The 11,565-nt window shown below is 48.7% G+C and overlaps 1 protein-coding gene across 1 annotated transcript; it reads left to right on the forward strand.

The window, feature by feature from the left end:
- The first annotated feature begins 338 nt into the window (after nt 1-338).
- LOC123077689 (protein BZR1 homolog 2) lies at nt 339-2,949 on the forward strand. The gene is made up of 2 exons (XM_044499983.1): nt 339-783; nt 1,815-2,949. The coding sequence occupies exons 1-2, from the start codon at nt 511-513 to the stop codon at nt 2,616-2,618; spliced, it is 1,077 nt and encodes a 358-aa protein (XP_044355918.1). The 5' UTR covers nt 339-510; the 3' UTR covers nt 2,619-2,949.
- The last annotated feature ends 8,616 nt before the right edge of the window (nt 2,950-11,565 follow it).

Raw genomic sequence — 11,565 nt, forward strand, 5'->3', positions numbered from 1 at the left:
CGTCACGTGCCCCACCTCCTCCACGGGCTGCCCGCCCGCCCGGACCGCGGGCCCCTCGGCCCGTGGGCGCCCACGTGCAGAGCTCGTTTGACGTGGACCGCGCCGCGCCGGAGCAACACGCTTCGTGGGCTGCCCTCCGCCTGCCCCCCCACCCCACACCACACTTCGCTGCCTCGCCCCTGTGCGGTGTGCTGCAGTTACCGCTCTGCCCCTCCCCGCGCTGCCGTGTTGACCGCCCTCCCGCGGTGGCAGGGGCGTAAATAGGAGGAAATCGAGGGGCGGTGCGGGCCGCGTCGCGAGCCGGGGCTTTTCAAAGCTCACGCCACTGCTCCCCCACCCACCCTCTCTGTCTCTCTCTCTCTCCTCTTCCGTGTGATCTGCTCTCGCTCCTTCGCCCACTCGAGAGGGCGACCTCTTCTCCCTCCTTCCTTCCTTCGAGCTCGGCAGGGACCCTTCCTTCGAGCTCGGCAGCGGAGCCGAGCTGTGCGTGCCGCGGAGGGTTGACCGGGCATGGCGACGGGGGGAGGAGGAGGAGGAGGAGGAGGAGGGGCGGACTTCGGGGCGGCGGGGGGAGCGGGCGGCAGGATGCCGACGTGGAGGGAGAGGGAGAACAACAAGCGCAGGGAGCGGCGGCGGCGCGCGATCGCCGCCAAGATATTCTCCGGCCTGCGGGCGCACGGCGGGTACAAGCTGCCCAAGCACTGCGACAACAACGAGGTCCTCAAGGCCCTCTGCAACGAGGCCGGCTGGGTCGTCGAGCCCGACGGCACCACCTACCGCAAGGTTCGTATCGTACCACCACGCCTTCCCCGCTCTCTCCCCCGGCCGCAACGCTGGATCTCCACCAGTACAGCCGATTGATCGATCCCTTCGCCTCGCTCCCCCACGGGAGGTCAGCCAGCGGCGCCGTGGTTCAGCCGGCTAGCGAGCTACCCCGTCGAGCGCGCGCAGGCTTGCGGCGGAGCAGGCGGCGCGCGCAGTGGATCTCGGCGAGGGCCAGCTGGTGCCTGCGCGGTGTGAACCGTGTGGCGTCCAGTCGTACCTTTCCTATTTTAATTTTCTTCCATTTCCTTGGGGGTGGGTCGCACGTGGGTGGCGCGATGAGCAAAGGGTGGTGTGGTGGGAGACGCCAGTCTGGTCCGTGCACGGGTGTGCCGGACTGGAGTGCGGGGTGGGTGGGTGGGCGGGCGGTAGGCGCGTTCGTGGAATTTCGGGGCATCGGGGAGCTGCTGCCGCTGGGGAAAAGAAAAGCTAGATTCTCCTAGCGCGGCGACGAATTGAGCATCTTGTTGTATCGGTGCCGTGCTGCTCCCCTGCTGCAAATCCTATCGCGATGCTTGCATTTGGTGGATCAGGATTCCTGTTCGGCTCGTAAGATCTGTGGGCGAGAAACACGCTGAAGCAAGCTCTAATATGCTCCTGAATTATTGCCTGCTGCGTGTTCATGCCGAAGTTGCACCAATGCTTCAAACAATCCCACAGAGTCACATGCTGAAATTCACTGTTGGCATGATGATGTTTGACCATCTTCTGTTTGCCTGATCTTTGCTACACACAAGTCGAATCTTGGCAAATACAGTAGCTCTGAGGCTTGCAATGTAGTGCTAACTAGTAATCAGAGATTCTCCCCCTCTCTCTCTCTCTCTCGGTTCTTCAAAGCTTGGTGTGAAATAGGGCGCCGTGTATACCATGATAAAATATTGTTGAGTAGGTAGCAATTTTGCTGCAGAAACACCACATCTGATTTACTTTCAGCTAGTCGGAGAAGACATGGAGCACAAACTAATAAAGTGTTCGTTTATTTTTGTTCACAGGGATGCAGACCCGCAGAGCGCATGGATGGGATTGGGTGCTCAGTGTCACCAAGCCCATGCTCCTCCTATCAGCCGAGTCCGCGGGCATCATACAATGCAAGCCCTACTTCCTCTTCATTCCCCAGCGGCGCATCGTCGCCCTTCCTCCCGCATTCCAACAACATGGTAAATGGCGTCGATGCAACTCCCATCCTACCATGGCTCCAGACGTTCTCCAATTCGACGGCGTCGAATAAGCGGCCGCATCTTCCCCCGCTGCTGATTCACGGTGGCTCCATTAGCGCCCCGGTGACTCCTCCACTGAGCTCACCGACTGCTCGCACCCCTCGCATGAAGACGGACTGGGACGAGTCGGTGATCCAGCCACCATGGCATGGTTCAAACAGTCCCTGCGTGGTGAACTCCACCCCGCCGAGCCCCGGGCGTCAGATGGTTCCTGACCCGGCATGGCTGGCCGGTATCCAGATCTCGTCAACGAGCCCTTCATCGCCCACCTTCAGTCTCATGTCGTCAAACCCATTCAGCGTCTTCAAAGAAGCGATTCCGGGCGGTGGTTCGTCGAGGATGTGCACGCCAGGGCAGAGCGGCACCTGCTCGCCGGTGATTCCCGGCATGGCGCGGCACCCGGACGTTCACATGATGGACGTGGTTTCTGACGAGTTTGCGTTTGGAAGCAGCACCAACGGCGGCGCTCAGCAGGCCACCGCTGGATTGGTGAGGGCGTGGGAGGGCGAGAGGATCCACGAGGACTCCGGATCGGACGAGCTGGAGCTCACTCTCGGAAGCTCCAGGACGAGGAGCTGATGCTAACAACACCTAACTCGGGCGGGATTCTTTCTTGTTGTAGCTTATTTCTTCTTCTTCTTCTTCTTCTTCTTCTTCTTCTTCTTCTTCTTCTTATTGGTGTTCCATTAGTTTCTGAAAGAGAGACCAAGCGTGTGGTTCCTTCAGATAGCTTTCACTTGATGTGGTGGTAAATTGTGTTATTTATTTGTGCGAATTACAAGAGCTAGAGAGGGCAGCCAAAACCAGCTGGCGACCTCGCTTTGGCCGTGATGTAAGCTCATTGTGCTGTTGTTGCGACAGATGTAAATTGATGTTAGAAATCATGAAGATTGTCGACCTCCACTGCTCATACGATGATGCTTGTTCCATGCCGTGGTAGCGCGCTGGTGGATGGAGTCGGCAGGGCGGTGGCCGCAAAGTCCTCGGTGCCGGGGGGTCAACACGGTGTTCCTGGTCGAGGAGCGGACGGCGTCGCGGCCGTGTCTTGTCCGGAGCGGGCGGGCGTGATTGTGCCTTGACCTCGTGCCCGCGCCGCACTGCCGTCGCTTTCTCCCTTTACCTGAGCGTGCCGCGCCGAGTCAAAGAAAAACGCAGCTCAGCTGTGCCGCCCGCAAATGCTGCCCTCCAGAAGCCGGACAATGCGGAAGGATCTTCTTCACCTCACCACCGCAGAAAAATATCTACTTCCAAGTTCTCCGTAGTAGCGCGTGAGTACGCCACGCCTTGTCGTAGGCTGCAGAGTCGCCGCCGCCTGCTGCTGCGGGCACCGCTACTTGCGGGGCTATTATTTCAAGTGAACCGAGCTTTAGGACGTAGGAGTAGCATCGTTTGGAAGCAAATGTCCATCGGCTGTAAAGATTGGAGGAAGCGTTGAACCCTTTGATCTCGGGCCGTTGTATATTGAGAATCTATCGTGGGTTACAAGTTTGGGAGATCGCTAGGACTCTCCAGAATTACACGAGAGAGAGAGAGACAGAAGATAACACGAGAGGGAGAAGAGATAGAAGTTTGAATACAACATTATATCTCTACATATCTATCTAACATCCTCCCTCAATCTAAACCTATGAAACTCTGTCAAGATTTAGATTGTATATGAACTCGTTCATCCTCCTCGTAGAAAGTGGCTTAGTAAACCCATCAGCAAGTTGATCTCCTGTTGGAATAAACCTGATATCAAGTAGCTTCCGAGCCACTCGTTCTCTGACAAAATGAAAATCAATTTCTATATGTTTTGTTCGTGCATGGAAAAGAGGATTTGCTGAAAGGTAGGTTGCACCAATATTGTCACACCATAGCCTTGCAGCCTGTGGAACTTTTATCCCAAGTTCACATAACAAAGTCTGAATCCACATGACTTCAGCAGTTGCATTTGCCAGTGCTTTATACTCTGCTTCAGTACTGGATCTAGAGACAGTAGCCTGTTTTCTTGCACTCCACGATATAAGATTTGATACCAAGAATACAGCAAATCCACCTGTGGACCTTCTATCATCAACACATCCTGCCCAATCTGCATCAGAATATGCACTCACTAGCATAGATGGTGACTTAGTAATTTTAACTCCAAGTCCCATTGTATACTTGAGATACCTCACAATCCGCTTAACAGCTGTCCAATGAACTGTACTTGGAGCATGCAAATACTGACATACCTTGTTCACAGAATATGAAATATCTGGACGAGTTAAAGTCAAATACTTGCATCCTCTGGACCAAGTACCTCTCCTCCCTCAACTGAGAGTTTTTCTGAAGTTGAGAGTGGTGTACTTACAGGCTTACAATATTCCAGTCCAATCCTTTTTATAATATCAGCAGTATATTTTTCTTGTGTCAAAAGTATTCCATCTTTCACCTGTTTTACTTCAATACCAAGAAAATAGTGAAGATTGCCCAAATCCTTCAATGCAAACTCCATATTAAGATCATGAAGAAGACTTGTAGTAGCATCTAGATTGGAACTAGCAACAATAATGTCATCAACATAAACAAGAACAAATATTGTTATACTGCCTTTGTTATAGAAGAATAGTGAGGTATCTGCCTTTGATGGAGTAAACCCAAGTCGTTGTAACTGAGTACTTAATCTTGAGTACCAGGCTCTAGGTGCCTGCTTCAATCCATACAAGGCTTTATCTAGCTTGCAAACATAATGTGGTGTGTTTTTGTTTTCATACCCTGGTGGTTGCCGCATGAACACTTCTTCCTCAAGAACACCATGAAGAAACGCGTTCTGTACATCTAGCTGTCGTAAACTCCAACCTCTAGAAATAGCAATAGACAGTACAAGTCTGATGGTAGCTGATTTAATAACAGGACTGAATGTATCCTCATAATCAATCCCAAATCTCTGCTTAAAACCCTTTGCAACTAGTCTAGCCTTGTATCTGTCTATGCTTCCATCTGCCTTTCTTTTGATCTTGTAAACCCATTTGCAATCAATAACATTTTTACCTTTCCCTGGTGGAACTAAGTGCCAAGTTTTATTTTTCATGAGTGCTAGATATTTTCCGTCCATAGCTTCTTTCCACTCTTTATGTGCTAATGCATCACTAAGATTTTCTGGTTCACCAACACTAGTAAGAAAAGCATACTTGCGTTTGTCATACCTTATGGTGCCATCTTTGTATTCCTTTGGCTTGAATATCCCAGATTGAGACCTGGTGGTTCGCTGAGACACCTGAGGTACAGCAATTGTAGCAGCAGAATTATTATTTTCGGAACCACATGCCTCTGATGTAGCAGATCCTGAGACAGCAGGGTGAGCCACAGAAGATCCAGGCACATTACACAGAGGGGATCGACCGCCCTGGCGCTCCAGATCCGAGAAAACCAAATCGACAGAGGGAATCAGCATCGAATCGGGCGTCATCCTCGTACCGGGTGACCCAACAGGAGAACTCCGCATGGCATCCGCTGTGACTGCCCACTCGGGTGTGCGGCAGGCCGCCTCGTGCGCGGGCCCCGCCTCGGTTGGCCTGTCTCCTGTGGGCCTGGCCAGCCCATGCGTGGCGGCTGGAGACTCGCGGAGGCCGCCCGCATCTAGGCCCGCGCCTGGGCTAGCGGGGCCACCTGCTGTTGGCGCTGACGCTGCTGCAGGATCCTCCTCGGATCGCGCGTTCTGGAAGCTGCTGCGCTGCGCCAAATCGTCATAGGATCCAGCGTCGTTTTTGTCCTGATCTGCACACATAAAATCATGTCTAGGAACTGCATTGCTGCCATTAGATGCATTGTTTTCATCTGAATCTTTTCTGGTTGGATTAATCTCATGATCAGTTTCAATTAATTCACCCCCGTGATCAGGAGAAGTCAAAGGATCAGAAAGAAGGGAGATTTCTTGACGAAGGAGAGCACCTGCATTTGGATGAAGTTGAGCAAACGGAAAAAGAATCTCATCAAAAACAACATCACGAGAGATATAGACTCGTCCTGTGGAAACTTCAAGACACTTGTAGCCTTTGTGAAGATTGCTATAGCCAATGAAAACACACTGAGTTGACCGAAAATCAAGTTTGTGACGATTGTATGGCCGAAGATTGGGGTAACAAGCACACCCAAATATTTTGAGGGAGTTGTAATCAGGTTTTTTATGATACATGCGCTCTAAAGGAGTTGAATTTCCAATGACTCTACTAGGAAGCCTATTTATGAGATATGTGGCAGCAATAAAAGCCTCATCCCAATATTTGAGAGGCATAGAAGCATGAGCAAGTAGTGACAACCCTACTTCGACAATGTGACGGTGTTTGCGCTCGGCAGAACCGTTCTGTTGATGAGCATGAGGACAAGAGACATGATGTTCAATGCCTATACTGCGAAGAAGGAGTTGAGTTTTTCATACTCCCCGCCCCAATCACTTTGGACGGCAAGAATTTTTCTGTCAAAGTGACGTTCAACAAGCTTTTGAAATTCTTGAAAAACAGCAAAAACTTCAGATTTGTGTTTAAGAAGATATATCCAAGTAAACTTGCTATAATCATCGATGAAACTAACATAATACTTCTTTCTTCCAAAAGAATATCTTGCATGACCCCACACATCACTAAAAATAAGCTCTAAAGGAGCATGAGAAACACTACTAGACTTCGGATAGGGAAGTTGGTGACTCTTGGCACATTGACAAGCTTCACAAACGGACTCATCATTTTCTCTACCTGACAATGGAAGATTGTCTTTATTAACTACTTGCTCAACTATAACAGAAGACGGATGTCCTAATCTTTGATGCCATCTTGCCAAGGAGGGCTTGACGACGGAATAAACTTGACGACGATGCTTGCGGCTAAGAAACCTTGATGTAATAGGGTAGAGACCACCGATGCATCTACCGTGATGAAGAAGTTCCCTCGTTGCCCGATCCTTGATGAAAAATTATTTTGGATGAGTTCCAAAAAAGACATTATTATCAGCTGATAAACGAGACATTGATGCAAGATTTTTGTTAGCTTGAGGAACATGAAGGACATCTTCAAGAACGAGATCACGTTTAGAAGTAGGGGGATTAATGAAAGCACGACCAATATGATGTATGTCCATACCTCCACCGGTTGCAGCAGTGTTCACTTGATCGTTGCCATAATATCTTTCACGAGTTGCAAGCTTCTCAAGTTCACCCGTGATGTGGTCGGTTGCACCAGAGTCAGCGTACCATACGGTTTCTCCTTCTCCGGCTTGTTCTCTCAATGCAGCAAGGACATGGCGCTCTTCAGGCACATAGTCCTCATCATACCTATGCCAGCACTCAAGTACTTCATGACCAGGCTTCTTGCAGAGCTGGCACCGGGGTCGAGGCCGTCCACCAGATCGGCCTCCATTGTTGTTGTTGAAGGAGCGTGCACCATTATTGATGTTGCTGTTTGAGCGTCCACGCCCATAGTTGTTGTTGCCGCCTCGGCCACGCCCTTGCTGGCCTTGGTGACCACGGCCCCGGCCACCATGGCCACGGCCACGGGTCAAGGCGTTCACCGAAGATTGGCGCAGATTCCCTTGCTGGAGCAGATTGATGCGGGCTTCAAAGCTAAGAAGCTGGTTGTAGAGCTCGGTGACGGTGACTGGCTCGACGCGGGCAGAGAGGGCCGAGACAACCGAGTTATACTCCATGTCCAGGCCCTTCAGGACGAAGGAGACGATCTCGCCATTGCCGAGTGGAGATCCGGTGCAGGCGATCTCATCCGTCAGGGCCTTTATCTTGGCGAGGTACTCTGGCATCCCCATGTTTCCCTTCTGGAGATTTGCAAGGGCGATGCGAGTATTGACGAGCTGCGACTGGGTTTGCGCAGCGAAGAAGGCGTGGATGGCGCTCCACACCTCAGCCGGCGTCTGGAGAGTTACGACCTGCGCAAGAACCTCACGTGACAGAGATCCCATAAGGTAACCTTGTACCTGCTGCTGCTGGGCGTACCAGATCGTCCTGGCATAGTTGAAGACCTGCTCTTCCTTCCCATCCTTCGTGATGGTGATGGTGGCAGGGGGCGCCATGTTTGTGGCGTCCAGGAAGTGCTCCATCTGTGCCCCCTTGATCTGGGGTAGCACGACGGCCTTCCAGAGAAGAAAGTTCGTCCTCGTCAGTTTCTCTGACGGAGGCGATCCGAGGGAGCTAGCGCCGGTGCTGGAGGTGGAAGAAGAAGCGTAGGAGGAACCGGCGAACTGGGTAGTCAGGGCGCTCATGGTGGATGTGGTAAGCGTGGAGATGGTAGCGGCGGCGGTGGATGCATCGGTTCCTGCCATGGCTGTGATCTACGGCGGCTAGGCTGTTTTCCTCTCGGGGCTGAAGGCTTTCTCGTAGGTTTGCTAGATGCGATGAGGATAGGCTCTGATGACCATGTAAAGATTGGAGGAAGCGTTGAACCCTTTGATCTCGGGCCGCTGTATATATTGAGAATCTGTTGTGGGTTACAAGTTTGGGAGATCACTAGGACTCTCCAGAATTACACGAGAGAGACAGAAGATAACACGAGAGGGAGAAGAGATAGAAGTTTGAATACAACATTATATCTCTACCTATCTATCTAACATCGGCGAGCTTTGATTAGCCTAGACTGACTCATGCTATCCAGCAAAAGCCATTTTCTGGCCTGATTTGAGCACAAGTCAAAGTGGATGTATGTAGTGTGTATGATGATTTTTTTGGCAATATATTTGAGTTGCATCTCAAGATTTTGTATCTCAAGAACATGAAACGCAAGAAGAGCACCTTCTTGACATGGAAGAGGAGCGTGTGCTGATGCATCTCCAAAGGGAGAAGTGCAAACTACACTACAAAAGAAGTCAAGTTGTTGTGTGAAGCATGGAAGAAAATTGGTCTTGATCTGATCAACCAATGCCAACTTACTAGGAGCGTATATATGAGTACTTGAGGGCATGCAACGCTAGTGGAATCTATCATTCACAAATTTTGCTCCGACATCGATGGCAAACTATATATCGTTAGAGGGTCAAAAGTGGTTGGCATGCTTGGCACAAGTTCACTGTATGGATTGTGGGCTAACTTCTTTTCTCACCTTTGGTATGTAGCTCAACATTGTAGTGAATTGTTTAAGGGCCAAGGAAAAAAAGGTTCAAAGAGAGGCAAGGGATTCAATTGGCACCATTTTGAGTGGAGATTGTAAATGAGAAGAACTAGAAGAAGCGCGAGTACAATGAAATTCCTAATAAGAACAGGTCCGACAGTTCGGTTGGAGATGCAACACATGTTGACATCGATGGTGCATCAAGTGTCGAGGATGGAAAAAGAAGTCCCACTCCCAACTCAGTTACTAATAAGAAGACGCTCGATGGAAGCAAGAGCGGCAAGGACAAGTTGAAGAAATGAGGAGGCAATGCCGTAAAGGAATCAATGGCCAACATCATGGCAATAAGGAAGGGGGCGGCCATGGAAAGGAAGAACTTGAAGGCCAAATAAATGGAGGAGAGGAGGGAGACCGAAGAGAGGATAAAGACGACCGAGGAGAGGAGGGAGGCGATCAAGGAAAGGAGAGCAACATTCGAGGAGAAGAGGTTGAGCAGAGGAAGGTAGCCTACGAAGAAAGAATCAAGAGCATGCAAAATGAGCAAGAGCTCATGTTTATGGACCTAAGTACCCTCGATGAGAAGGCCAAGACATACTTGGAGCTTTGCTGTGATCAAGTGTTGATGATGAGGTCTATGAGAGGCTTCATGGGAGGGTGTAGAGGCATGGGTGGCATGGGAGGAGGCATGAGTGACATGGGTGGCATAGGTGGCAATGTAAACAAACAATGGCGCCAATGGAGATAATGCATGCACTAGTGATGGCAATGGAGGTAATGACATCTTACGGCTCTATGCATTCATGTGCTATACACTTTTGTTTGTGTTTGTGTTTGTGATGCTCAATGTTTTTTTTATTTTAGCCTTATATTCAAACTTGAATTTCAAATATTATGGATACAAACTTGAATTTGAAATGTTGTTGATTATGTGTGTTGTGATGTTGCAAATTTTAATTACCATGTCATAGTCTGTTTGAATATGTATGCAATTATGGAATAGAGAAGAAGAAGACTAAATTTTGGGGCACCAGTTGTAGGGCTGCTAGAAAAGCATAAAACATTCCGAAAACCTAAAACCTTCTCTCTCTCTCTCTCTCTCTCTCTCTCTCTCTCTCTCTCTCTACAGCTAAAACCAATTTTAGGGCACCAAATTATTGGGTTGCTATTGGAACTTCGAGAGAGGAGAAACTTCATGCAAAACCCGAAATCAAATTTTCGTGAGATTCATGTCATCTATTTGGAGCGGTGAGGTTAGGATTACTCGCCGTACGTGAACGACAGTGAAAACTACTATCGCTTGGTCCTTAGGGACATGTGCACGAAGAAGACTTTGATCCAAAGGGCCCTCATAAACTTGAGTTCTACCAAAAATCATGTTGATAGTCTACAAAGTTCATTCAGTTCAGAGAGGCCCTGAATAGTCAACACTTTAGAAAAGAGAAACTGTAGGGTGCTCCACGGGATAAGGAACCATCCATTCTGCGGTGATATGACGACTAGGGGTCTTATGGGGTGTGAGGTAATAATGTGACATCTAAAGTACTCCTTCAGTTTCTAAATATAAGACTTTTTAGATATTTCCATACAGATTACATACGCGTACGGTTGTATATAGACATATTTTAGAGTGTAGATTCACTCACTTTGCTTTGTATGCAGTCCATATTAGAATCTTTAAAAAGCCTTATATATAGGAACGGAGGGAGTAAGTTGTAAAAGTATAAGATATGAAACATAATGTATTGTAAACATGCGGCGTTTTGCCCACACATATTGAAGTCGTTTATAAGTTTTATGTACAGAAAATTAGTTTCTAAATTGCTAACTCACATTTCAGTTTCTACCACACAACCAAAATTTGGTGTTTAAAGTTACACTTTCTCTCTATTTCCTTAGAGCTAAAAAAAGAGCTGCCTATTATTCCCTTTTTTATGAGACCAGTTATCCCATTTTATTGACACGTGATGCACGTGGATCACACGTGCATGACTGCTAGTCAACAAATTGTAATCGGTTGTATATTTGGTCTCCAAAATAAATACCACGTAAAACAATGATCAGGGTTTTAACAGTTGATCCATCTTCGTCAGACAATAGTTCGTCTCCAGTTCATGAGCAAACCAACAGGTGCAAACTTTTTTCCTTTCAAAATTTTAGGATAGTACAATCATGAAGATCATAAAACTTTGTGTGGATGCATATAAGAAATTGAAAAAGCTATTCCGTATTTTTTTTACTGAAGATGAATTCAGTTAGGCGTGAAAAGTTGTGCCAAGACTAGACAGACACTAATTTTGTCATGGTTAGCCCTGGGTGGTTGAGTTGGTTACGTTTTTGCACACGCCTACTTCAGTGGTTGCATTAAGCCACATCCAGTCAAGTAGAGTAGGTAATCAGTCCAAGAAGAATATATGATACGATTCCTTAGGAGATATACATACTCTTGAACGACATCG

This window comes from Triticum aestivum, chromosome 3D (assembly GCF_018294505.1).
Source record: "Triticum aestivum cultivar Chinese Spring chromosome 3D, IWGSC CS RefSeq v2.1, whole genome shotgun sequence".
NCBI lineage: Eukaryota > Viridiplantae > Streptophyta > Magnoliopsida > Poales > Poaceae > Triticum > Triticum aestivum.

Bases quoted from the DNA above. Each gene is read 5' to 3' on its own strand.
- LOC123077689 (XM_044499983.1), top strand. From the start codon at position 511: ATGGCGACGGGGGGAGGAGGAGGAGGAGGAGGAGGAGGGGCGGACTTC. The intron at 784-1,814 runs GTTCGTATCGTA...TTTTGTTCACAG, and splicing joins ACGGCACCACCTACCGCAAG to GGATGCAGACCCGCAGAGCG.